The 25,437-nt window shown below is 50.4% G+C and overlaps 1 protein-coding gene across 1 annotated transcript in view; it reads left to right on the forward strand.

Moving 5' to 3' along the window:
- The window catches only part of LOC125128411 (uncharacterized), a 160,142-nt gene that overhangs the window by 55,641 nt on the left and 79,064 nt on the right, over window positions 1–25,437 (forward strand). Inside the window, exons 18-28 of the mRNA XM_047782765.1 lie at window positions 3,851–4,006; window positions 4,654–4,838; window positions 6,260–6,442; window positions 7,459–7,550; window positions 9,901–10,064; window positions 11,734–11,893; window positions 12,108–12,187; window positions 15,624–15,810; window positions 17,114–17,269; window positions 17,677–17,810; window positions 18,978–19,136. Of these exons, the coding sequence (XP_047638721.1) occupies window positions 3,851–4,006; window positions 4,654–4,838; window positions 6,260–6,442; window positions 7,459–7,550; window positions 9,901–10,064; window positions 11,734–11,893; window positions 12,108–12,187; window positions 15,624–15,810; window positions 17,114–17,269; window positions 17,677–17,810; window positions 18,978–19,136 (1,656 nt within the window). The remainder of the gene's footprint in view (window positions 1–3,850; window positions 4,007–4,653; window positions 4,839–6,259; window positions 6,443–7,458; window positions 7,551–9,900; window positions 10,065–11,733; window positions 11,894–12,107; window positions 12,188–15,623; window positions 15,811–17,113; window positions 17,270–17,676; window positions 17,811–18,977; window positions 19,137–25,437) is intronic.

Consider the following 25,437-nt stretch of genomic DNA (forward strand, 5'->3'; position numbering starts at 1 on the left):
GCCTTGCTCAGTGGGTTAAGGATCTGGCATTACCATGAGCTGTGATGTAGGTTGCAGATACAGCTCTGATCTCATGTTGCTGGGGCTGTAGTGTAGGTCAGCAGCTACAGCTCCATTTGGACCCCTAGCGTGGGAATCTCCATATGCTGTGGGTGTGGCCCTAAAAAGACAAAAAAAGAAGAAAAAAAAATTTTAAAACATTCAAGTATAATTTATATACAATGTGTTAATTTCAGGTGTACAGCAAAGTGATTCAGTCATATATATATTATACATATTATTTTTCAAATTCTTTTCCATTATAGGTTGTTACAAGATACTGAGTGTAGTTCTCTGTGCCCTATAGTATGTCCTTGTTGTTTTTCTTTTTCTTTTTTTTTTTTGTCTTTTTGCCATTTCTCGGGCCGCTCCCGTGGCATATGGGAGGTTCCCAGGCTAGGGGTCTAGTCGGAGCTGTAGCCACCCGCCTACGCCACAGCAACGCGGGATCCGAGCCATGTCTGCAACCTACACCACAGCTCACGGCAAGGCTGGATCGTTAACCCACTGAGCAAGGGCAGGGATCAAACCCGCAACCTCATTGTTCCCAGTTGGATTCGTTAACCACTGCGCCACGATGGGAACTCCCCTGTTTTTCTATTTTATATGTAGTCATATGTAATAGTCATGTGTATATGTTAATCCCAAATTCCTAATTTATATCTCTGCCCCCCCACTCTCCCTTGGTAACCATAAGTTTGTTTTCTGTGTCTTTTGGTCTATGTCTGCTTTGTGAATAAGTTTGTTTATATCATTTTTTAGGTCCCGCATATAAATATCATATTTATCTTTCTCTGACTTACTTCACTTAGTATGATCATCTCTAGTTGCATCCATGTTGCCACAAATGGCATTATTGCGTTCTTTTTCATGGCTGAATACTATTCCATTGTATTTATGTAATATTCTATTGTAAATAGTGCTGCAGTGAACATTGGAGTGCATGGATCTTTTCTTTTTTTCATTTTTTAAAAGTCTTATTGATGTATAGTTGATTTACAGTGTCGTGATCATTTCTGCTTTACGGCAAAGTAATTTAATTATACATTTACACATATCCATTCTTTTCCAGATTCTTTTTCCATATAGGTTATCACAGAATATTGAGTTCCCTGTGCTAAATGGCAGGTCCCCACTGACCATCCATTCATATGCAGTAGTGTTTATATGCCAACCCCAAACCCTCAATCCATCCCTCCTCCAACCTTTCCTCTTTGGTAAGGATAGTTTGTTTTCAAAGTCTGTTAAGTCTGTTTCTATCTTGTAAATAAGTTGAATTTGTATCACTATTTTATTTTTTGCCTTTTAGGGCTGTACCCTTGGCATATGAACGTTTGCAGGCTAGGGATTGAATTGGAGCCACAGTTGCCAGCCTACGCCACAGCCACAGCAACGCAGGATCTGAGCCACATCTGTGACCTACAACACAGCTCACAGCAACGGCAGATCCTCGACCCACCAAGTGAGGCCAGGGATTAAACCTGTGTCCTCATGGATACTAGTCGGGTTCGTTTCCACTGCACCACAGTGGGAACTCCCTGTATCATTTTTTTAGATTCCACATATAAGTGATAACATATGATGTTTATTTTTCTCTGACTTAATTACACTTAATATGATAATCTCTAGTTGTATCCTTGTTGCTGCAAATGACATTATTTCATTCTTTTTAATGGCTGCATAGTATTCCATTGTATATGCATAGCACATCTTCTTTATCCACTCATCTGTTAATGGACATTTAGGTTGCTTCCATGTCTTGGCTTTTGTACGTAGTGCTGCAGTGAATATTGGGGAGCATGTATCTCTTTGAATTAGAGTTTTCTCTGGATTATCCATTTACTCTTGATGGGCTTTTGGGTGGTTTGCCATTCCTGGATTATTAGAGGTTGTGCAGAGGACGTTCTTGTCATGTCTCTTTGGTGAACAGATGTGCACATTTCTGTCTGGCATGTACCTAGTTGTGGTATTGCTGGGCATGGGGGGTGTATATGTGTGCTTAGCCTGCTTTCCCATTTGATATTGTCACTTGAGTATTTTATTACTGAAAACTCATTGTACGCATGTGTTTTAATACCCATTCTGTGCTTGGGGAACCATGCTTTTAATTAATTTATTTATTTATTTTAAATTTTTATTTTTTGGTTTTTTTTTTGCCATTTCTTGGGCCTCTCTCACGGCCTATGGAGGTTCCCAGGCTAGGGGTCGAATCGGAGCCGTAGCCCCCAGCCTACGCCAGAGCCATAGCAACGTTGGATCCGAGCCGCGTCTGCAACCTACACCACAGCTCACGGCAATGCCGGATCCTTAACCCACTGAGCAAGGCCAGGGATCAAACCCTCAACCTTGTGGTTCCTAGTTGGATTCGTTAACCACTGAGCCACAAAGGGAACTCGGAAGGGAAACCATGCTTTATTATAATCATTCTCCCATCCATGGACATTGAGATTGTTAGCACCTTTTTCCTCTTTTAAATGTTATTTCCACATGCCTCTGAGGGAGGTGGTGGCTGGGATTTTTGTTCACGTAGTCACGTGTTTACTAACCACCACCTGTGACCCCAGGGCCACAAAGATGGTCAGGACATGGTCCCTGCTGTCAAAATCATCTTGGACTATATATGGGGCCAGCAGGTAACTTGAATGAGGGCAGTGAGCTGGGTATAAATGTTTTTTCTTAGAATCCACAATCCCTTCAATCCATCATTTTTTTTTTTTTTTGGTCTTTTTGCCATTTCTTGGGCCTCTCCCACGGCATATGGAGGTTCCCAGGCTAGGGGTCCAGTCGGAGCTATAGTCACCAGCCTACGCCAGAGCCACAGCAATGCGGGATCCAAGCCGCGTCTGCAACCTACACCACAGCTCACGGCAACGCCGGATCCTTAACCCACTGAGCAAGGCCGGGGATCAAACCTGCAACTTCATGGTTCCTAGTCGGATTCATTAACCACTGAGCCGCTACGGGAACTCCCATCATTTTCTTACTTTGACAGAGACTCACATCCAAAGATAGATTTTGCAGAAGTGCAGGGATGAACAGCAGCAATACTTGGCCTCAGTGTTGGAGAGACAGTAGGGAGCAGTGGGGACTATGGCAGACAAGTCTGTAGCACAGGCCTCATCTCAGACCGGCAGCCACTGCTCAGCTCAGAACTTGTTGCCTCTTGTTGTATGCAGGCGTGGGGGAGTGAGACAAGCCAGTGTTTCCCTCTTTTGAGAAGCTGAGTATCTGGATTTTGTCTTAAAGCGCCCAATTTTTAAATATGAGACATAAATTAAAATGGAAACACATGCACTGCATGAAAAACAAAGACCAAGTAACCATCACTGACCAGGGGAGACTAAAGAGACACAGCACTAAAGGGTACCTGGATTGGATTCTGGGATGAGAAGAGGATGCAGTGGAAAAACTGGTGAAATCTGCAGAAAGTCTGAAGTTTAGTTAATAACATGTAGGAGCTGGTATCTTAGTTTCACTGTGTATCATGGTCATGTAAGATGTTTCCAATGGAGGAAACAGGGTCAAGGGCACGTGGGAGCTTTCTGTACTATCTTTGCAACTTTGCTCTCTATCTAGAATTATTCCAACACAGAAAGTTTGCTAACACACAAGACACAGACACACACACACACTGCATTGAGTATTTTGTGCAGGTCCAAGAAGACACATCTGTGGGTTCTGCCTCTGGACCACGAGTTTTGCAAGCCCTGCTCTGGGCCCCACAAGCCCTTGACCTTTCTCGTCAGCTGCCCCTTTGCCCTCCCAGTTCCAGGCGCCTTGCCCGCTCACCGGGACCTCTTCCTCATCACAGGTGGCCCAGAGGCTTGGGGAGCGGCAGATGCTGCGCTGCGAGCTGAGCGTGAAGGTATTGGGGCATGAATTGAGCTTCGTCAACTGCGGGGTGACAGGGAACCACATGAAGCAACAGTCCCTGAACCTGGCCGAGTTTGCTGTCAAGCTCCTGAAGGTACCTCAGGCTGGGCTTGGCCCCTCCCTGCGCTCTGATGATGTTTACTTTGGGGGAGACCCGAAGCCCTCATGGGACCTCAGTTCCCAGACCAGGGGTTGAACCCGGGCTGCAGCAGCGAATGTGCCAAATCCTAACCACTAGCCCACTTGGGAACTCCCTTAAAGTCCTTTCAAACTTAAGAACATGGCATTTGGAGCCAGACTGCCCAAGTTAAAAAAACCGGCTCCATCCCTGAAGGCCTGGGATGTGTTGTTGAATTTGCCAAGGCCTCAGTTTCTGCATCTGTGAAATGGGAATGATACGACAGTCATAGGAATAATAATATCTACTTCATGGAGCTGTTGAATCAAATGACTTACATGCAGCAAAGGGTTTAGAGTGAGCCTGGCACCATGGGCGGAGGCCACACCCCCCCCTTACCTGGCCGACCCTGGATGCCTGGCCTCTGACCAGTTCCCATAGGAAACTGTCTCGGTCAAACCCCAGCTCTGCCTGTTGCTAGCTCCATGCGCTCGGCTGGGTTATTTTATCTGTTCGAGGGTTCTGTTTTCTCATCTGGAAACAGGGAACAATGATAACGTCCCCTCTGAGACTGGGTGAGGGGTAAGCGGGGCAGTAACAGGCACAGCTCTGGCTCTCTGTAGGGGCAGGAGGTGCAGGTGAAGCGGAGGCTGACCCTGGCAGTGGAGGAGCTCACTTTTCCCACCATGTCCGGCCTCCCTGCCCGGCTGACCCTCAACGCCTCGGCGACCATCAGCATCCGGGTCCGAGGGACAGCCGACTTCCAACAGCGCTCGGATCTCTCGGTGAATGGTTATGTCAAGCCCAGGTAAGTGGCTCCTCCGATCGGGGGGAAGTGGCTGGGTGGGGGGTCTCCCTCTGCAGAGCCCTGGGGCAGCAGTGTGGGCAGGAAGAGACCCCTGCTGTGCCCACCACCCGTCATCCCAGCTACCGTTGATGGGACGTTCTTGGTGCCAAGAGGCTGAGTGGATCCTGGGTGGTTACGCCCACTTGACAGATGAGGAAACTGAGGCTCAGTGAGTGTTTGAGTTTGCACGGCCGTGAGACAGCTGGGATTGCAGTCTCATGCCACAGCCTTACCTTTCCCGCTGCCTCCTCTGCCTCGGAGGGGAGGGGAGAGAGGGAAAGAGGCAGGAGCACTTAAGGCACATGGGCTCTGAGCTCCCTGAACTCACCTGGCCACGCACGAGGTAGACACTTTCCCTTTTTTTTTTTTAAAAAAAATTCTTTTTTATTAGAGTTGGTTTACAGTGTTCTGTCCATTTCTGCCGTACAGCAAAGTGACCCAGTCATACATATAGATACATATTCTTTGTCTCACATTATCCCCCATCAGGCTCCATCACAAGTGACTGGATATAGTTCCCTGTGCGACACAGCAGGATCTCACTGCTCATTCACTCCAGATGCAGTAGTTTGCATCTACGAACCCCAGACTCCCCGTCCATCCTACTCCCTCCCTGTCCCCGTGGACAACCACAGGTCTGTTCTCCAAGTCCCTGAGTTGGTTCCTCTTCTGCAGAAAGGTCCGTTTGTGCCGTACATTAGATTCCGGATAGAACTGATAGCTCGTGGTATTTGTCTTTCTCTTTCTAGCTTCCTTCACTTACCCTTTTCTTATTCCCACTGAGAGTCAAGGAAACTTGAGACTCAGGGCCGGTGCACAGATGACCCTGGGGCCACGTGGCACAAAGATGGGGAGCAGCATTTGACAATGTTCACCTGGTTCCAGGGTCTGCCCCAGGCCTGAGGGGTGACCGTTCCAGCCACTCGGCTGGCTTGCCCTTGGGTTCTGGGTCTGACATGGGGCAAGTGGGTGTCGCGTGCTGTCTTCCCGTTGGCGTGGGGTTGGATGGCTGGACTTTCAGACTGGCTGTCCCGCATCCCAGCAGTGGGTGTCGCGTGCTGTCTTCCCATGGCCTTGGGGTCGGATGGCTGGGCTTCCAGACTGGCTGTCCCGCATCCCAGCAGTGGGTCCTCTGCAGGTGGTGTCACCCCTCTGAGCCTCCGTTTTCTGCTCCTTAAAATGGGGCTAATGATGGCAGGGACTGGTTGGATGGTGTGTGGGGTGCTTGGTGCACGTGGAGTACGAGTCAGCTGTGGCTGTGGAGGAGGGGCTGTCCTAGCTCAGGACCACGGAGAGCAGCCAGGGGGTGGCGGGTAGGCTGGCAGCTGGCATTGCCTTACCCTGGGGCTACAGGATGCAGCTGGCCTGTGCTTCTCCCTCAGCGCCCTGCTCCAGATCTCAGCACAGATGGGCACTGTAGGCACCTTGGGACAGGCTGGGCTGAGGTGGGTGACCGGCCTCTGTGGCACCGCCAGCCTGGATGGTGGGATCCAGGCGAGGAAGGGCCGAGACCTCCGTGTGCATCTGAACACGCCCGAGGAGGCCGTGGAGCTGCTGCGCTTCAGGTGGGCTCCTGCAGGTGGGGCGGGAGCCCGTGGGTGCATGTGTCCAATGATGTGTATCTGTGAGTGTGTGCCTGAGAGTCTGTGTTTGTGAATGTGTGTGTCTGTGGGTGTGCTTGTGACAGCGTGTGCACGTATCAGTGAGTGGGGTGTATCTGTGTGCATGTGTATGTGCACACAAGTATCAGGGGGGTCCTTTAACATGTAATTAAATCTGGGAGCTCCCTTGGTGGCTCAGTAGCAATGATCCTGATTAGGATCCATGATGACGCAGGTTCAATCCCTGGCCTTGCTCAGTGGGTTAAGGGCCTAGCGTTATTGTGAGCTGTGGTGTAGGTCACAGACGTGGCAACGGATCCAGCATTGCTGTGGCTGTGGTATAGACCTGCAGCTGCGGCTCTGATCTGACCTCTGGCCTGGGAACTTCCATATGCCATGGGTACGGTCCTAAAAAGACAAACAAAACAAAACAAAACCAAGTAATTAAATCCTGTAATGCCCCTCCCCTGTTTCAAGTGCTTTGCTTGCTTCTGGAATAACCAGCTCTACATGGTTGTCTTGCCCAGCCGAGGTCATGCCCACCCCCCTCACCGTCTCCTGCCACTACTTCCTGCCCCTCACTGCCCCCTCCATTCTGACCCTCTCACACCATCCTTCTTTCTCTGCTCCTAAAGAGCCCCTTTCACTCCCACCCCAGGGCCTTTGCACCTGCTCTTCCCTCTGGTGTGCTGGTTCCTTCTCATCCTTTGATTCTCTGACCAAACGTTACCTCTGCAGAGAGCTCCCCCAAACTCCTCTGCTGTATCCCCAAGACAGACCCCGAGTTCATGCTGTCCCCTCTTTGAGGTTTCTCATAGCCCTTGTCACCCTCTGTGTTCATGAAGGGTCTCCCCTACCCGTGTGCAGGGTCCCCAAAGGCCTGTCCAGTTCATGGTGGGATTTGCCCCAGGGACAAGCTCTGGTGGCTTTATGAATGAATGAAAATGACTTGCCTGGCACTTTGCTCCTGTCCCACGTAGCTCTCGGCTGTATCTCGTCACTCACGATGGTGCAAGGAACCTCAGTCACGTTCACGGCCCTTCCGAGGCCCGATCCTGTACCGACAAGGAAGGTAGGCAGCAGGGCCTCCATGTCATTGTCCCAAGATGGGTGTCCCCGCGGCTGAGAGGCAAAGGTGCCAGTTCCAAATTCCAGCGTTACTCTTCTGCCCTAAAAGTATATATGCCCCTTAACTCAATGATTCTGCTTCTAGAACTCAACCTTGAGAAAATAAACCCAGGGAGTTTCCTGTTGTGGCACAGCGGAAACAAATCCAACTAGTATCCACGAGCATGCGGGTTCGATCCCTGGACTTGCTCAGCAGGTTGGGGATCCGGTGTTGCCGTGAGCTGTGGTGTAGGTCACAGACGAGCTTGGATCCCGCTTTGCTGTCACTGTGGTGTAGGCTGGCAGCTGTAGCTCCAGTTGGACCCCTAGCCTGGGAACCTCCATATGCTGCAGATACATCCCTAAAAAGCAAAAGAAGAGAAAGAAGAGAAAAAAGAAAATAAACCCAAATCACTTTAACATGCCTGGCACTCTACACAAAGGTGTTCATTGCATCATTATTTAAAGAGCAAACAGTGGGTAACAACTCAAATAGTCGACCATAGGTGAATGGCTTACTATAAGTGTTTTTGAGCTAAGAATAGATTTTACATTTCCAAATGCTGAAAACATAATAAAAATTTCATAGCATGTGAGAAATTTATGAAATTCATATTTCAGTGACCAGAAGTGGAGCTTTATTGCTGCAGAACCATGCCCGTTGTCTGTGGCTTTTCTTGGACGACAGCAGAGTTAAGTAGTTGCAACAGCCTGCATGACGAGCAAAACCTCAGATATTTACTATCTGGCCATTTACAGAAAACATTTGTCAACTCCTGGTTAGTAAGCTATTGCAACCTCCTGTAACCTTTTTTTTTTTTTTTTTTTGTCTTTTTAGGGCTGCACCCAGGGCATGTGGAAGTTCCCAGGCTAGGGGTCGAATCAGAGCTACAGCCGCCAGCCAACACCACAGCCACAGCAATGTGGGATCTGAGCCATAGCTCCTGGACATGCCAGATCCCCAACGCACTAAGCACAGCTAGGGATTGAACCCGCGTCCTTATGGATACGAGTTGGATTTGTTTCTGCTGAGCCACAATGGGAATTCCTCCAGTAACTTTTTAGCCCTGTGCTAAAAGGCATCTTTCTTTTTCTTTTTTTTTGCTTTTTAGGGCTGCACCTGCAGCGTATGGAGGTTCCCAGGCTAGGGGTCCAATCAGAACTGCAGCAGCCAGTCTACACCACAGCTACAGCAATACCAGGTCCTTTAACCCACTGAGCAAGGCCAGATATCAAACTCGCATCCTCATGGATACTAGTTGGGTTTGTGACTGCTGAGCCACAACAGGAACTCCCCAAGGGCATTTTTTTTTTTGTCTTTTTGCTATTTCTTGGGCCGCTCCCGCAGCATATGAGATTCCCAGGCTAGGGGTCCAATCGGAGCTGTAGCCACCGGCCTACACCAGAGCCACAGCAACTCGGGATCCGAGCTGCGTCTGCCACCTACACCACAGCTCACGGCAACGCCGGATCGTTAACCCACTGAGCAAGGCCAGGGATCGAACCCACGTCCTCATGGTTCCTAGTCGGATTCGTTAACCACTGCGCCACAACGGGAACTCTCAAGGGCATATTTTAATAGTGCAAGTAAATTCTTTGATAATGATAGCAGGTGGAAGGGAACACAGTTGAAAAAAGAGGGGAGAGAAATACACCAAATATTGCAGGTCTTATAGTCATTTGGGGGGCAAGGTAGAGGGAGGGGCTACTTAAATTATTGCTTTAAGCTAAAACAGGGTCCTACACACTGAGCTGTTAATCTTGGCAGCTACACCCTGGGGCTGGAACTGTCATCAGTCCCAGATTGCAGGTGAGAAACAGCGAAGCACAGAGATGTTAAGTCATCTGCCCACGGTCACACAGCTGGGAAAGGTCAGAGATGGAATTTGGATCCAGGCAGTCTTGCTCCAGAGCCTGCATCCTACCTCTCTGTCTGACACTCGGGGGGGTCTGCCTCAGAGGTCCTCAGTGGGGGCGCGCGCGTGTGTGTGTGTGTGTGTGTGTGTGTGTGCGTGTGTGTGATTTTTGTCCCCCAGGAGGTATTTGGCATTGTCAGGAGCTATTTTTGGTTGTCATACTGGTGTGGGAGGTGCCACTGGCATCTCATGGGTTGAGTCGGGGATAGCTCCCTGCAGCTACGGATTATCCAGGCTGGGAGGTCCTGGTCTATACCGTCCTGCCTCATATGGGTGATGTCTACACAGCGCTGGTTTTCAAAAGCAAATAGAGAGGTTCTTTCTTGGCTGATATGAACATCCGTGCCCCTGTCTGGCTCTGGCTCCACTGACCAGCCTGCCTGCTCCTGTGGTTCCCAGTGTCCCGCACTTGGGGCTGGCAGCTGTGCACTGAGGTGACGTGGCCGGTGGCCGGTCAGCCCTACCTGCTCTCTGTGCCTGTGTTCGCGGCTGTGATGCTGAAGAAGCAGGACCGGGGGCTCCATCAGTATCGGCTAGAAGCCGCCTACACCCTCCACCCCCAGGTAGGCCCTGTGGAATGGCTCCCTCTCGTGCAGCCAGCGTGCGGGTCTCCCTGTGTCTTCTCCGGATCAGCCTTGGGGATCAGTCATAAAGACGTGGGCCTCCTCCCTGGGGCTGGTAAGTGAGGCCAGTCCTGCTGTGGTCTCCCTCCTGCCTCAGGACCCTTGCACATGCACATGCCAATCCTCTGTCTCTGGCTTGATGCCCTGTTACCTCTGAGTCAGTCCTCATAGCTCCGTTCAGGGGTCACCTCCTCAGTGAAGCCTGTCTTGATTACCCCAAGGGGGTCGTGTTCTTCCCTTTATTTATTTATTTATTTAGTCTTTTTTTTTTTTTTTTTATGGTCACAGATGTGGCATATGGAGGTTCCCAGGCTAGGGGTTGAACTGGAGCTGTAGCCACTGGCCTGCACCACAGCTTCAGCAGCACCAGATCTGAGCTGTGCCTGTGACCTATGCTGCAGCTCGTGGCAACACCAGATCCTTTAACCCACTGAAGTGAGGCCAGGGATCAAACCTGCATCCTCATGGATTCTAGTTGAGTTTTAACCCACTGAGTCACAATGGGAACTCCTGATGCAGAATTTTTTCTTTTTTTTTTTTGGTCTTTTTAGGGCAACACCTGTGGCATATGGGGGTTCCCAGGCAAGGGGTTGAATCATAGCTACAGCTGCTGACCTACGCCACAGCCACAGCAACACAGGATCCAAGCTGCATCTGCGACCTGCACCACAGCTCACAGCAGTGCTGGATCCCTGATGCGCTGAGCGAGGCCAGGGATTGAACCCGAATCCTCATGGATACTAGTTGGATTTGTTTCCACTGTGCCCCAATGGGAACTCCCTGATACAGGATTTTTAAAGGGGCTTTGTGTCTTGGGCTGCATTTTGCTGGAGGCCGACCAGAGCCAAGGATTTGGGTAAAAGTGATGGATGAGGAAAAGGCTCCAGGAGGACTCAGTGGGAGAATGGAGAACATAGGATAGGGAGGGGGAAGAAGCTGAGTGGAGGTGATGGCTGGTGCAGTGGCAGCCTCGGCCTGATCCTGGGCAGCCCTGGGACAGCAGTTACATCTCAGGGTTGGTCCCCTTGAGGCTAAGGAGCCGAGACGTTTCTCCCTCTTATGTAGGAGGGCAATGCTTTGGAGGTCCCAGGTGCCAGGCTTTAGGAGAAAAGTACACAACAAATCAGAGGCATCTCTGGAGTCCTGGGATGCAGGTTCGATCCCCAGCTGGGACAGTGGCTTAGAGATCTGGCATTGCTGCAGCTGGGGCTTAGGTTTCAGATGTGGCTCAGATCTGATCCCTGGTCTGGGAACTCCATGTGCCTCAGGGTGGCCAAAAAAGAAATAGAGCAACGTTTGTAGAAGCTGGGAGATGAGCACACGAGCTGATTAAGAGGCCCAAGGGGATCTGGGCAGGTGCGGATATACACCGCGCCTTCTCCCCTCCTGTTGGTAGAACAAGCACAGACCCACTCCATGTGGCCCTGAGTTGTCCTATCAGACTTTCCTCCAGGATACTCTTTTCCATCCCCAAATTCCTGGTTTGGGGACAAATTCCTGGTTTGCTTTGCAAGGATAAGAATGAGCAGAAGCACTCCAGCATTTGAAGGTGGGGGCCTCTCAGGACCCAGATGGGTTCTTGATCTGGAGCATCTCGCTCTGTTTGCAGAAGGACCACTGGCTCCCCCAGGAAGCCTCAGGCCACCTCTTCATGGGCACGCCCAGGTCGGAAGTGCCCCGGGACGTTGGGGTGGACGTCAGCTACAGCTGGCCCCGGAGGACGTTCCGGCTCAAGCTCCTCCATCCCAAGAAGAAAATTGAGCTGGACGGTAATGACAGTGCCCTTGGCCACGTGCCACATGCAGCATGCTCCCTTGTGGAGTCCCAGCCACCTTCCAAGGTCGGCACCAAAAATAGCTCCGTTGTGTGGGTGAGGAGCCACAGGCTCAGCCATTAGGAAACCAGCAGGATGCCCCCCAGGCAAGACAGGGGTGGATCCAGGATGCTGAGCCCTGGTCTCTCAGCTCTTGTTTCGTCCCCCAGGAAAGCTCGAGACCCTCCAGGATGCTCACATGGGTCACCTGGAACTCATCCTGGACGACAGGCATGTCTACTACATCAAGGTTTGCACGCACATGGGTACAACTGATTTTTTTGTTTTGTAATGTTTTTGCTGCTTAGGGCCCCACCTGCAGCATATGGAGGCTCCCAGGCTCGGGGTCCAGTTGGAGCTGCAGCCGCCAGCCCACACCACAGTCACAGCAATGCCAGATCCGAGCCACGTGTGCGACCACTACACATGGCAACTCTGGATCCTTAACCCACTGCGCAAGGCTGGGGCTCGGACCCACGTCCTCATGGATGTTAATTGGGTTCTTAACCTGATGAGCCACAATGGGAACTCCTGCAGGGTAAATTTTTAGCAGTGTAAGTCCTGCTGCAAAGGTGTGTGTGTGTTTCTCTTAGTCGCTACCTTTTAAGATCCTCAACCAGGGGGATCTGAATGGGACTCAGCGGGTCAACTGAAGCCCCTGCTATTGTGCCGCCATTCAGGGTCTGTCCCCCTTCTGGAGGGTTTAGTCCTTCCATCCGAGGCTCAAGCAGATCTGTGACTCCGAAAAGGATCCGAACAGCAGCTGTAGGCTGGCTTCGGCCGAGCAGGACCTCTGGGCCCCTTTGCTAATGGGTCCTGCGATGCTGCCTTGGTCCCTGGTGGATTTGCAGAGAGGTCCGGGTTGAGAATCTGGAGCCAGCGCTGAAATTGTTGCTGCATAAACACACTCTAGGCTTCCAGAGCCGCTTCCTGTGCAGGTGGGAAGACCAAGAGTCAGGGGAGAGCATCTTCCTCCTAAAGCCTCAGCTGCCTGCCGGCTGAAACAACAGATCGTTTTCAGAACTCCCCGGAGCCCGAAGCCTCCTTGTTTGCTAAATGCACGAGTGCTCATTGCCTGCCCCGCCCTGCAGACCCTCCTGCCTCGCTCCTGAGGGCTGTCTGTGGCTTGGAAACATCTGTCTTGAGAGCAACTCCAGTTCCAGCAGTCTCAGAGTAATGGTCACAGCTGGGGCTCTGGAACTTTCCAAAGCCTAGTCTCTTGCAGAGCTGAGGGGAGGAGGCATGGTTGACTGTGGCCCTGGGTCCCTCTCTTGGTGCTCTCAGTAAGCCCGGAGAAGGTGAGGAAATGGAGAGAGATGAGCTTGGGAATGTGAAGCCGCAAAGCTGGGTTCAGCTCCACTCAGAGTTGATGGAGTTGACGGCTGGTGTGCGGGAGACAGATTTTATCCTCCGGGGTCCCCAAGTCCCGGGCCACCAGGAGAGCCCCGGTTTACCATTGACCCTGCTCCCTTAGGACCAGTGCTCTTGTTAACTGTTAAGTGTCCTGGTTTGGACGAGAAATTCTCCAACCATCCTTTTCATGGGCTGTACTTTTAGAAGCCACGCGGCTTCTGATCCAGACCAGAGAAAAGCATCGCCAAGACACACCATGAAGCAAGGGAAGCAGAGCAGAGTGGAGAGCCTGCGTGTGCTTTTGTGCCAAGCAAGAGGGAGTGTGCATGTGTGCTCGTATGCACACGTACACACACATGTGCACATACACGCATACCTACATATAGACAGACTCAGAGAGGCCCACGCGGATTCTGGAGGATGCACAAGAAGCGGGCTCAGTGGTTGCCTCTGGAGGGAGACGAGGGGACCAAAGAAGAGAATGAAACTTAGGTTTTTCAGTGTCTTTAATCATTTATTCAACAACTATTTATCAAGCATCTATAATGTGCCAAGTACCGGGAAGACAGCTCCATGAAAGGGCTACATACACAAACTTCTCTCTTCTTGGTGCTTACATTCTCATGGGAGAGACAAATGATAAAAATAAATAAGCAAAGTGTGTTGAAAGGCAGGTGTTAGCACTTTGGGAAAAGGGAATCAGACTACAGGGGTCTGAAGTTAGATGAGAAGAAAAGTCTGGGGCTTGGTGGCTTCAGTCTTAAGTAAACGGACAGAGTAGGCCTGATTGAGAAAATAACTTTTAGCAAAGACTTGAAGGATGTGTGGAAGAGAGCCATGTGGTTCTCTGTGGGCAAGGGATTGGAAGGGAAGGTCCCTGTGCAAAGGTCCTGGGGTGGGAATGTGCAAGGCATCTTGGAAGCGCAGCCTGAGGCCTCACGTGGTTGGAGCAGCGTTAAGAGCCAGGCCAGAAAGGTGGCAAGACAGGTCAGGTCAGGTTTTGTCAGAGAGTCATCAGAAGACAGTGACATGTGGTTGTTGTCCAGGAACAAAGGCAAAACAGGATTTAGAAGGGAGTATAAACTAGTGGACAGTCAGGGAACAGCGAGGTTGTTTTTACAGCTTTTGGGTAAACAGGTCAGTGGGCAGCCAGCAGAGAGGGTCATAGGATCGGTCGGCAGCTGATGCGGCCGTCCTGGGTGACAGCTGCCGTTGCTGCGGGTTCCAGGAAAACCTCGGTTGTGGAGACGTAGCCCGTGTTGGGGGCTGTCCGTGTGTCCTGCCAGCCTGTGTCTGGGCAGTTTGGCCTTTGGGCTGCACTGCAGACTTCTGGAAAAAGGCTTGGCCTTGTTGATCTTTGCAAAGACTGGCTTTTACCCTGAGGAAGACAGGTGTGCTGTGAGCCCACCCTGTCCTGAAGGGCTGGCTCTGCTCACCAGGGTGGGAGCCAGCGGAGTGGGGAGAAGGATGTCACAGCACGCGAGCGCCATGAGCGGACTCGAGCTAGAGCAGGGGTAGAGGTGGCCAATGCCAGAATATTCTGCAGGGAGAGCTGGCCAGGGTCCGTGATAGATTGGATGGGGGGGCAGGAAGGAAGGGTCCTTTATACGTAGATCTGAATTTGTAACGCGGATTACCTGTTTTGAAAAATATTGAGCTTGACGTTCCTGTCATGGCTCAGTGGAAATGAATCTGACTGGGATCCATGAGGACGCAGGTTCGATCCCTGGCCTTGCTCTCTGGGTTAAGGACTTGGCATTGCCGTGAGCTGTGGTGTAGGTCACAGATGCGGCTCAGATCTGACATTGCTGTGGCTGTGGTGTACGCCGGCAGCTACAGCTCACTTTCGACCCCTAGCCTGGGAACCTCCATATGCCACAGGTGTGGCCCTAAAAACACACACACAAAAGAAAAGAAAAGAAAGAAAAATAAAAAAGAAAAATATTTAGCTTAAGAAATTTAGCAAAAAAAAAAATTCTTGTTGTGGCTCAGCAGGTTACATATCTGACTAGTATACATGAGGATGCAGGTTTGATCCCAAGTTGCTCAGTGGGTTAAGGATCCGGCGTTGTCATGAGCTGTGGTGTAGGTCGCAGATGTGACTCTGATTTAGCCTCTGGCTAGGAACTTCCATATGCTGCAGGCACAGCCCTAAAAAGCCAAAAAAAAAAAAAAGAAAAAGAAAAAAGGAATTGGAGAAGAATGAGCCCAGAAGCCCGATAGCTAGGCTCTGGTCTGTCTCTTGCCCTCTGTCTGGTCCTAGTTCTCGTTCAGGGCCCGAGCGTCTGGCTGAGTCCAACCCCCCTTTCCAAGTGATGTTGGGGCCTTTCCAGGGCCGGAGCAACCTATGGCCAGCAGCGGGTGGTGAGGCCCAGCGGTTCGAGGCCCAGCTGGAGGTGAAACTGGTGACAGCAGGCAGCCCTGTGGTCCTGGCCGGGAACCTCAGCCGGCAAGTGGGCCGCAGGTTGGCCTTCTCCGTATCCCTGAGCAACCTGCTGAGTGACCGGGCCCACGTGTCAGGTAGGAGGAGGGACCCCCTTCCTGCCACTTTGCCTCAGTGGCCAGCCTTCGGGCTGGGGGGCGGGCGTGAGTATCCCTCTTGTGGACCCCAACACCCGGATCCCCCCAGTTTCAGCATCCCATCTAAGGAAAATCCTGGCTCTGTGTCTGCTTGCACCTTCTGCTTGAGTCCCCAGAGGTCCCCTGCAGGGGGCTCTACTCACCCCCCCACCCCACCCCTTGAGCTGTAAACAGCACCTTCTGGACTCCTTTGCTTCTGACCCACAGTACATGTTACACAGCGTATAAAAGTACATCTCGCATTGTGACCCGAATTGCGTGGGGCACTGTTTGCATCTCGAGTGCATCACTCGGCCTGGGTACTGACCAGTCTCACCAGTTGGCCACCCTGGAGCCGGAGCTGGGCTGGAGCCCTCGTGGGATATTCTGGGAGAGTCAAGGGAATGATGTGAGTGTCTGGGCCGTTGACCAGCTGGCCTGGCTGAGGGTCAGTGGAGCAGAAACAGGTCTCAGAAGGTGACGTTTACCTGCTGACCCCTGAGGTCCTATCATTCATCTGTTCCATTCTAATTTTTTTTTTTGCCTTTTTGCCTTTTCTAGGGCTGCTTCCAGGGCATATAGAGGTTCCCAGGCTAGGGGTCACATCGGAGCTGTAGCTGCTGGCCTACGTCAGAGCCACAGCAACGCGGGATCTGAGCCGCGTCTGCAATCTACACCACAGCTCATGGCAACGCCGGATCCTTAACCCACTGAGCGAGGCCAGGGATCGAACCCGCAACCTCATGGTTCCTAGTCAGATTTGTTAACCACTATGTCACGATGGGAAGTCCCCATTATATTTTTTGTTGTTGTTGTTGTTCTGCTTTTTTGCGGCAACGTTTGATCCTTAACCTGTTGTGCTGCGCTGGAGATCAAACCTGTGTCCAGCGCTGCAGAGATGCTGCTGCCCTTCCTGTTGTGTCACAGCAGGAACTCCCTCCCTCCCTCCTTTTTTTTTTTTTTTTTTTAAATTGTACCGGAGTCCAAAGCAGTGACAACACCAGATCCTTAACCCCTAGGCCACGCCTGTTCTACTTGTGGTCTGGATTCACAGACCTGACTTTTGGTGTTGCCCCCCGGACAGTGCAGCACCCTGATGTCAGTGCCTGGCAGAGATGTGGGCTGTCTTTCCCTGGAAACCCCCCCACCCCCACCCGCCCTGCCCAGCGCTATTCCCACTTCCTTCCTCTCCTGGTGCTGGGAACAGGGTGGCTGTCCCTGGGTCACAGGCCATGACCACACCATACCTGTCCTCTCCCCACAGTGCTGCTGGAGAAGAAGGCGGAGCACGGGGTGCAGGTGGTGGCCCTGGGCGGCGAGCTCCTCCTGCCTGGGCTCGTGGGGCTGCGGGCCCTGGGCCGCCTGCAGCAGCGGGGCCACCTCTGGACCAGCTCCCTGAGGATCAAGTACGGCCTCCTGGGTATGGCGCTGGGGGCGGGCCAAACTGGCACCATCTCCTGGGGCTGTGGCGCTGAGGGCTGAGCTGCCACTGTCACCTTGGCTGTTTGGACCTCATCACCCTGCCCCTTAGCCAATGCATCATTCCGTTGGCTTGGAATGGAGCCAAGCATCTGCTTGTTAAAAACCCAAACCCAAACCCAAACCCAAACACAACTACTACATGCGTGTGTGTGTGTGTGTGTTGGTGGGGACATAAATCGATCTCTTCAATCCTCCCCTTTAGCAGCTTCCAACAAGTGACATTAGGTGAGGCAGACCCTAGGCTTTGGCTGAAAGCAGGCTGAACCAGATGCTCCGCTGCTTGGGGTGGGGCTGGGGGGCTGCCTGGCAGAGGAAGGGCAGGGTCTCCGGGTTGCCCCCGTACAGGTCACGCAAAGCAGCTGGCGCAGGAGTGCAGCACCAGCCAGAGGCTGCAGGCAGAGAACGGCCCAGAGGCCGCCTACAAGCTGGAGCTGGACCACGAGCTTCACTGCACGCAGATCCCAGCATGCAGCCACAAGGTGGGTGCTCGAGCCAGGCAGGGGGGTCTGGAAGGTGGTGGGTGAGCACCCTGCACTCATCCTCAGAGAGATGGATTTGCTTGTATGGGACCAGATCAATAAAACACCAACGGTACGAAGAGAGGGAAGACCAGAGGGATTGGAACCTCAGTCTCGTCCTCGCTCTGTTCGTCTAGTTGGTGTTTTATTCGACACCTCCTCTCTGCCCAGCCCGGGGGAAGAGCTCTGCTCAAAGCAGCACCTGGTCTTTGCCATTGCATTGCGGGAGAGAGGGTGGAGCACAAGAGACCTGACACGAATCGAGGAAAACACAGCTGCTGTGGGTGATAAACAGGGCAGAAGCCAAGAGGCCGTAACGCAGGGAGTCTAAGGGGAAGGCTTCTTTGGGGAAATCTATTTTAGGCTGACAGTTAAAAGGTGAGACCGTTCTGTCCCCATGGAAGTGTGCTACAGGCCTAGGGAACAGCAAGTGCAAAGGTCCTGGGGCCAAAGGGTAAATGGAGCAATTTAGAAACTGGTGGCATCAGCAAAAGAGAGATGTGACTATTCCTTTCTTAATTTAGTTCCAAATTTGCTTCTTTCTGAACTGCTGCCTCCACGAAGGTGGGGGCTTCTGGCTCCTTCATTCTTGGCTGTCTGATGCCCAGGGCTGCACCCCCTTGGTATTTGGGGGGAAGTATGTTTCAGTGAATGAATAAATGGATGAGTCTGTGTTGCCTCAACCTTTGGTTCAGAGGTAGGAGGAGGCAGCAGGATACCATGAGCCCCCAAGTGGGGAGGCCTGATCCTTCATAGCTTCTGTCCAGGGAGCCAGAGGCTGCTTTGGGAGAATGAGGGATAGGGGGTTCTTGGGTTTATATGGAGCAGATCAGGAGTCCTCTTCCCATGGCCACTGGCTCTTTCCACTCCTTATGAGGGCATGGATGAGGGTGGGGCAGGTTAGTTTTTCACCTTGGTGCCAGAATTTTGGAAACTGCTGTCACTGATAAGGTGAATTGTATGCTAACACAGTATTTTGCAAAATCAAAATCAGTGCAAAAAAATCTGTACCTCCTGCAGAGCTGTCTCCTCGGCAAGCCTGCATCCTGAGGTAGGTGGCCAGGAGGAGGCTCCAGACTGGCCACAAAAGGCTTCCTCGGGGGTCTCCCTGGTGGGGTGTGTCCCCAGGTCCGGCTCCAGCACGAGGAGGGCTCTGGCCACCTGCACTTGCAGCTGGAGGCGAGCTACGGCAGGCACTGGGGTGACAGCAGCAACAAGAGGCGCCTCCGCATCAGCCAGACCTTCCAGAACGACTCGGGCCCAGCCCTGAGCAAGTACTTCATGGAGGTGAGCCCAGCCTCTGCAGGGCCACATCCGAGCCCAGCTGGCATGTGGCAGTCGCCTGCTCCTCCAGGTCTTGGTGGCAAGGATGCAGGCAGCTGAAACTCAAGGCTCAGAGACCTGTGTCCTTGGAGGAGTTAAATATTTGCTAGGGTGCCAAGGACTGCCAAGGGACAGTTTGCAAGGGGCCTTGCGAAATGCAGATTTCTAGCTGCAAAAATCCGTTTTGGAGGAGTTCCCACCATGGTGCAGCAAGTTAAGAATCTGACTGCAGCTCAGGTCACTGCGAAGGCATGGGTTGCATACCCAGCCTGATGTAGTGGGTTACAGGATCCGGCGTTGCTGCAGCTGAGGCTTGGGTTCAATCCCTGGCCCGGGAACATCCATTGGCTGCAGGTATGGCTTTTTAAAGAAATGCATTTTGGAAACGGTTCACTCAGGCTTTTTTGTAAATCAGGAGTGACTGAGTGCTTAGCCCCTGGATGGGCATGGGCTCTTATAAAGCACACATTATCTGAGTTTCTTTTTAAATTGTTTTTTAAAATGTTTAATTGTGGTAAAACACATATAACATGAAATGGACCATTTCTTTCATTTTTAGGCGTACAGGTCAGTGGCATTAAGCGCATGCGTATGGTTGTGCAACCATCACCACGGCCCATCTCCAGAGCGTTTTCATCTGGTGGAACTGAAATTCTGTCCCCATTAAACAGTATTGCCCCTTTCCCAGCCCTTGCAGCCACTATTCCACTTGCCACCTCTCTGATCGTCACTGCTCCAAGTGCCTCACAGAAGTGGAATCAGACAGTATCTGCCTTTTCGTGACTGGCCTATTTCACTTACCGTGATGTCCTCAAGGTTTATCCACATGGTGGCATCAGTCAGAATTTCTTTCCTTTTTATTATTTTATTTTAATTTAATTTATTTTTATTGTTCTAGGGCCGCACCCGAGGCACATGGAAGTTCCCTGGCCAAGGGTCAAATTGGAGCTACAGCTACCAGCCTACACCAGAGCCACAGCGACCCCAGATTGGAGCCATGTCTGTGACCTATGCTACAGCTTGCGGCAATGCTGGATCCTTCAACCCCTGAGCGAGGTCAGGGATTGAACCTGCATCCTCATGGACATTATGTCAGGTTCTTAACCCACTGAGCCACAGCGGAAACTCCAGAATTTTTTTTTCCCTTTTCACATCTAAGTAATACTCCATTGTAAAGATGGACCATATTTTTTCGATCCATACTTTCATCCATGGACACCTGGCTTCCACTTGCGACTTGTGTGAATTGTGCTGCTGTGAACTTGGGTGTACCAATATCTGTTTGAGTCCCTGCTTTCCATTCTTCAGGATATATACCTAGAAGTGGAATTGCTGGCTTGCACAAGAGTCCTATTTTTAATTTTTTTTTTTTTTGGCTTTTTGCTATTTCTTGGGCCGCTCCCGCGGCATATGGAGATTCCCAGGTTAGGGGTCCAATTGGAGCTGTAGCCCCCGGCCTACGCCAGAGCCGCAGCAACGCGGGATCCGAGCCGCATCTGCAACCTACACCACAGCTCATGGCAACGCCGGATCGTTAACCCGCTGAGCAAGGGCAGGGACTGAACCCGCAACCTCATGGTTCCTAGTCGGATTCGTTAACCACTGCGCCACTTCGGGAACTCCCCTATTTTTAATTTTTTGAGAAACTGCCATCCTGGTTTCCAGAGAAGCTGCACCATGTTACGGTTTTGCCATCAGAGGAAAAGGGTCCCAGTTTCTCCACAGCCTAACTAGCACTGGTTACGTCCCATTTTTTGGGGGTGGGGGTTGTTTTTGAGAGTAGCCATCCTGATGGATCTTAGGAGGATCTCGTTGTAATTTTGACTTGCATTTCCCTGTTGACGGGTGATGTTGAGCATCTTCTCACGTGCTGATTGGCCATGTGTGTATCATCTTTAGAGAAATGTCTACTCAAGGCCTTAGCCCGCTTTGAATCAGATTGTTTGATTTTGTTGCTGTTGACTTGGAGGAGTTCTTTATGTGTATTAATCTCTTAAGAGATAGATGGTTTACAAGTATTTTCCCCTATTCCTTGGGTTGCTTTTTCACTCTGTGGGTAGCACGCCTTGATGTACAAAACTTTTTCATTTTGATGTAGTCCATTTTATTGATTTTTACACTTGTTGCCTGTGTTTAGGTGTCATAATGGATAAATCAGTCACCAAATCTAATGGCATGAAGCTTTTCAATCTCATGTTTGCTTTTAAGCGTTTTATAGTTTTAGGTAGTTCCCTTCGTGACTCAGAGGTTAACAAACATGACTAGGATCCATGAGATGGCCGGTTTGATCCCTGGCCTCGCTCAGTGGGTTAAGAATCTGGCGTTGCTGTGAACTGTGGTGTAGGTCACAGATGCATCTCAGATCTGGCATGGCTGTGGCCGGCAGCTACAGCTCCAGTTCAACCCCTAGCCTGGGAACCTCCATAGGCCATGGATTGCAGCCCTAAAAAGCAAAAAAAAAAAAAAAAAGAGAGAGAGAGTTTTATAGTTTTCTATAAAGTTTTCATGTTTAGATCTTTGATCCATTTTGAGTTAAACTCTGTCTGTGGTATAAGATAAAACCCAACATCATTCTTTTGTGTGTGAATAGCCAGTCTTTCCAGGACCTTTGTTATAAAGACTGTCCCTTCCCCTGACCATAAATGTGGGCCATCTAGCATATTTCATTGGTGTATATGTCTGTCTTTTATGTCATTACCTTACTGGGTTTTGTTGTTGTTGTCCCTCTTGTTTGGCTGCTCCTGTGGCATGTGGAAGTTCCCATGCCAGGGATTGAATCCACTCCTCAGCAGCGACCCAAGCTGCTACAGTGCCAATGCTGGGTCCTTAACCCACTGCACCACAGAGAACTCCACTACCATACTGTTTTCATTACTGTAGCTTTGTGAGACCTCCAACTTTCTTCTTCTTCTTCTTTTTTTTTTTTTTTTGGTCTTTTTGCCTTTTCTAGGGCCACACCTGCGGCATATGGAGGTTCCCAGGCTAGGGGTCCAATCGGAGCTGCAGCCACCGGCTACACCACAGTCACAGCAACGTGGGATCCGAGCCGCGGCTGCAACCTACACCACAGCTCACGGCAATGCCAGATCCTTAACCCACTGAATAAGGCCAGGGATCAAACCTGCAACCCCATGGTTCCTAGTCAGATTCACTAACCACTAAGCCACGGTGGGAACTCCTGTTCTTCTTTTTTAAGATCATTTTAGCTATTTGGGGGTCCCTTGAGATTCCACATGAATTCGAGGGTGGATTTTTCTATTTCCACTGCACAAAATACCATTGAGATTTTGATAGGGATTTCATTAAGTTTGTAGATTGCTTTGGGTAGGATTAAATCTTAACCGTATTAAGTCTTCTCATCCACAAACACAGGATATCTTTCCATTTATGTGTGTCTTCTCCAGTTTCTTTCAGCAGTGGGTTGTAGTTTTCAGTGCACAAGTCTTTTGCCTCCCTGCTGAACTCTTCCTAAGTATTATGTTGGTTTTGTTTTGTTTTGGTTTGGTTTTTGGCCACCCCACAGCATGTGGAGTTCCTGGACCAGGGATCAGATCCAAGCCTGAGCAACAGCTGTGGCAGTGCTGTATCCTTAACCCACTGTGCCAGGCCAGGGATCAAATCTGCATCCCAGTGCTCCAGAGATGCTGCTGATTCCACTGTGCCACAGAGGGAACTCCATTATGTTTATTTTATTTTTTTCTTATTACTTAATATTTCTGTTTTATTCCTTTTTTTAGATTAGAAAGAACTATGGGAAAATTTTATTTTATTTTTAATTTAATTTTTTATTTAATAAAATCTCCATTATGCTGATTTTAAATGATACCAATACTCCTTGAATAAATTCTCCTTGTGAGAAAATAGCACATTTAAAATAAGGCTAGCAGTTCCCTATGTGGCTCAGTGGTAATGAACCCAGCTGGTATCCATGAGGATGCGAGTTCGATTCCTGGCGTGGCTCAGTGTGTCAAGGATCTGGTGTTGCCATGGGCTGTGGTCAGGTTGCAGATGCGGCTCGGATCTGGCGTGGCTGTGGCTGTGGTGTAGGCCAGGAGCTGCAGCTCAGATTCAACTCCTAGCTTGGGAACTTCCATATGCCACAGATGCGGCCCTAAAAAGCAAAAAAAGTGGGGGTGTGTGTGGCTAAAATTCCCTTTTACAGTTACCATCTGCATTCCCAGTCCCCTGCCTCGCTGCCTGGAGAGAACCCTGGTTACAGCCTAGAGCTCTGGAGAGGCAATCTTTTGCTATTTGTTTGCTCTGTGGACCTGTCACAAGCACTCAGTTCTATTTGGTGGGTCTTGTGCCTCCTTCAGCAATGGATCTTGGAAAGCGACCCCTGCTGTTTTGCAGAAATCTCCTCTACCCTTTTATTTTATTTTATTTTTTTTGTCTTTTGTCTTTTTGTTGTTGTTGTTGTTGCTAATTCTTGGGCCGCTCTCGCGGCATATGGAGGTTCCCAGGCTAGGGGTTGAATCGGAGCTGTAGCCACCGGCCTACGCCAGAGCCACAGCAACGCGGGATCCGAGCCGCGTCTGCAACCTACACCACAGCTCACGGCAACGCCTGATCCTTAACCCACTGAGCAAGGGCAGGGACCGAACCCGCAACCTCATGGTTCCTAGTCGGATTCGTTAACCACTGCGCCACGACGGGAACTCCCTCCTCTACCCTTTTAAACACCTGCATCATGTTCCATATGTGTCCACCCATCCTGAGTTTTATCTGGCCATTGCATGTCTAGTGGTTGCGAGGATTGCATGCCGGAACTGCATCAGGCATGCCTCCCCAGGCACATAGCTTGACGAGGTCTCTGGGGCAGGTGTCACCTGCAGAATTTCCAGAAATCTGTGCATTTTTAATTTGCTGACTCTGGCCAATTTGCCCTCCACAATAGCGGTACCAATCACCCACCTGCCAGTTACGTCCAACAGGAGCAATTTCCATATTCTCCCCAGTACCTGAGTTTCAGCATTTGAAAAGTATTGCTGGTATGGATGGAAAAGTTACCTTGTATGAACTTGCATTTCCCTGGTTACTTCACAAGGCTCAGCAACACTGTTTTGTGTCTTGATTCTGCCATGGCGTTACCCTTTCTGTGAACTGCTTTTTCATACTGTTTGACATTTGAAATTAGTATACGTTTTACTGGTCGGTAGGTGTTCTTTATATCATTGCATCATAATGGTATTCTAAATTGTGAAAATTTCTTATTTCTGGACAACATCTGGTTCCAGGATTTTAGTAAAGAGATTAGTTTAGTGGCAGCATTTCTGCAAGCCTTCCAAAGTGTGGCAGACACCAAGCTGGATTCTGAGGAGACAAGTATGAATAAGATAATCTTTATTGTTAAGAAGCTTGGAGGTCTCATTGTGGCGCAGTGGTTAATGAATCCGACTAGGAACCATGAGGTTGTGGGTTTGATCCCTGGCCTTGCTCAGTGGGTTAAGGATCTGGCGTTGCCGTGAGCTGTGGTGTAGGTCGCAGACTCGGCTCGGGTCCCACGTTTCTGTAGCTGTGGCGTAGGCTGGTGGCTGCAGCTCCGATTCGACCCCTAGCCTGGGAACCTCCATATGCCGCAGGAGCAGCCCTAGAAAAGGCAAAAAGACAAACAACAACAACAACAACAACAAAAACGGACAGTGAGTAGAAGAGGGAAAGGCAGACTAATCAATGGTGAGCCATATGTATTACCAGACCATGTGTCCGATGCCCTGTTTGTATTGTCTCATTTAGTCCCGTGAGTCAAGCATTATCTCTTCTCACTTGACAGAGGAGAAGTGGTGTAAACAGACTTGTGAGAGGTCTCACAGCTCGTGAGTGGCAGAATGGGGATTGAAAGTCCAGTCGGCCTCCTTTCAAAGCTCAGGCTCTCAACCTCTTAGCTGGACTGGGTGGTGCCAGGTTAATGCACTGCAAAATAATACAATGTTGAGTCAAGAGAAAACACTTCCCCGTTCATTCTTCCCAGTATTATCCTGACACCCCAACCAAAGACATCATAAGGAAAGAAAAACTGATGACTATAATCTCATAGAAATACAGATGGAAAATCCTTAAGCAAATAGTACCACACCGAATTCGGCAATGTATAAAAAGGATTACACACCATGACCAAATGGGGTTTATCTCAGGAATGTAAGGATGGTTTAACATTTGAAACTCCACTAAGGTAATGTATTAATAGAATAAAGGACAAAAACCACATGATAATAATCACAGAAAATTATCTGGCACAACACCATACCTTTCATGGTAAAACCAC

Source organism: Phacochoerus africanus, chromosome 5, assembly GCF_016906955.1.
Source record: "Phacochoerus africanus isolate WHEZ1 chromosome 5, ROS_Pafr_v1, whole genome shotgun sequence".
NCBI lineage: Eukaryota > Metazoa > Chordata > Mammalia > Artiodactyla > Suidae > Phacochoerus > Phacochoerus africanus.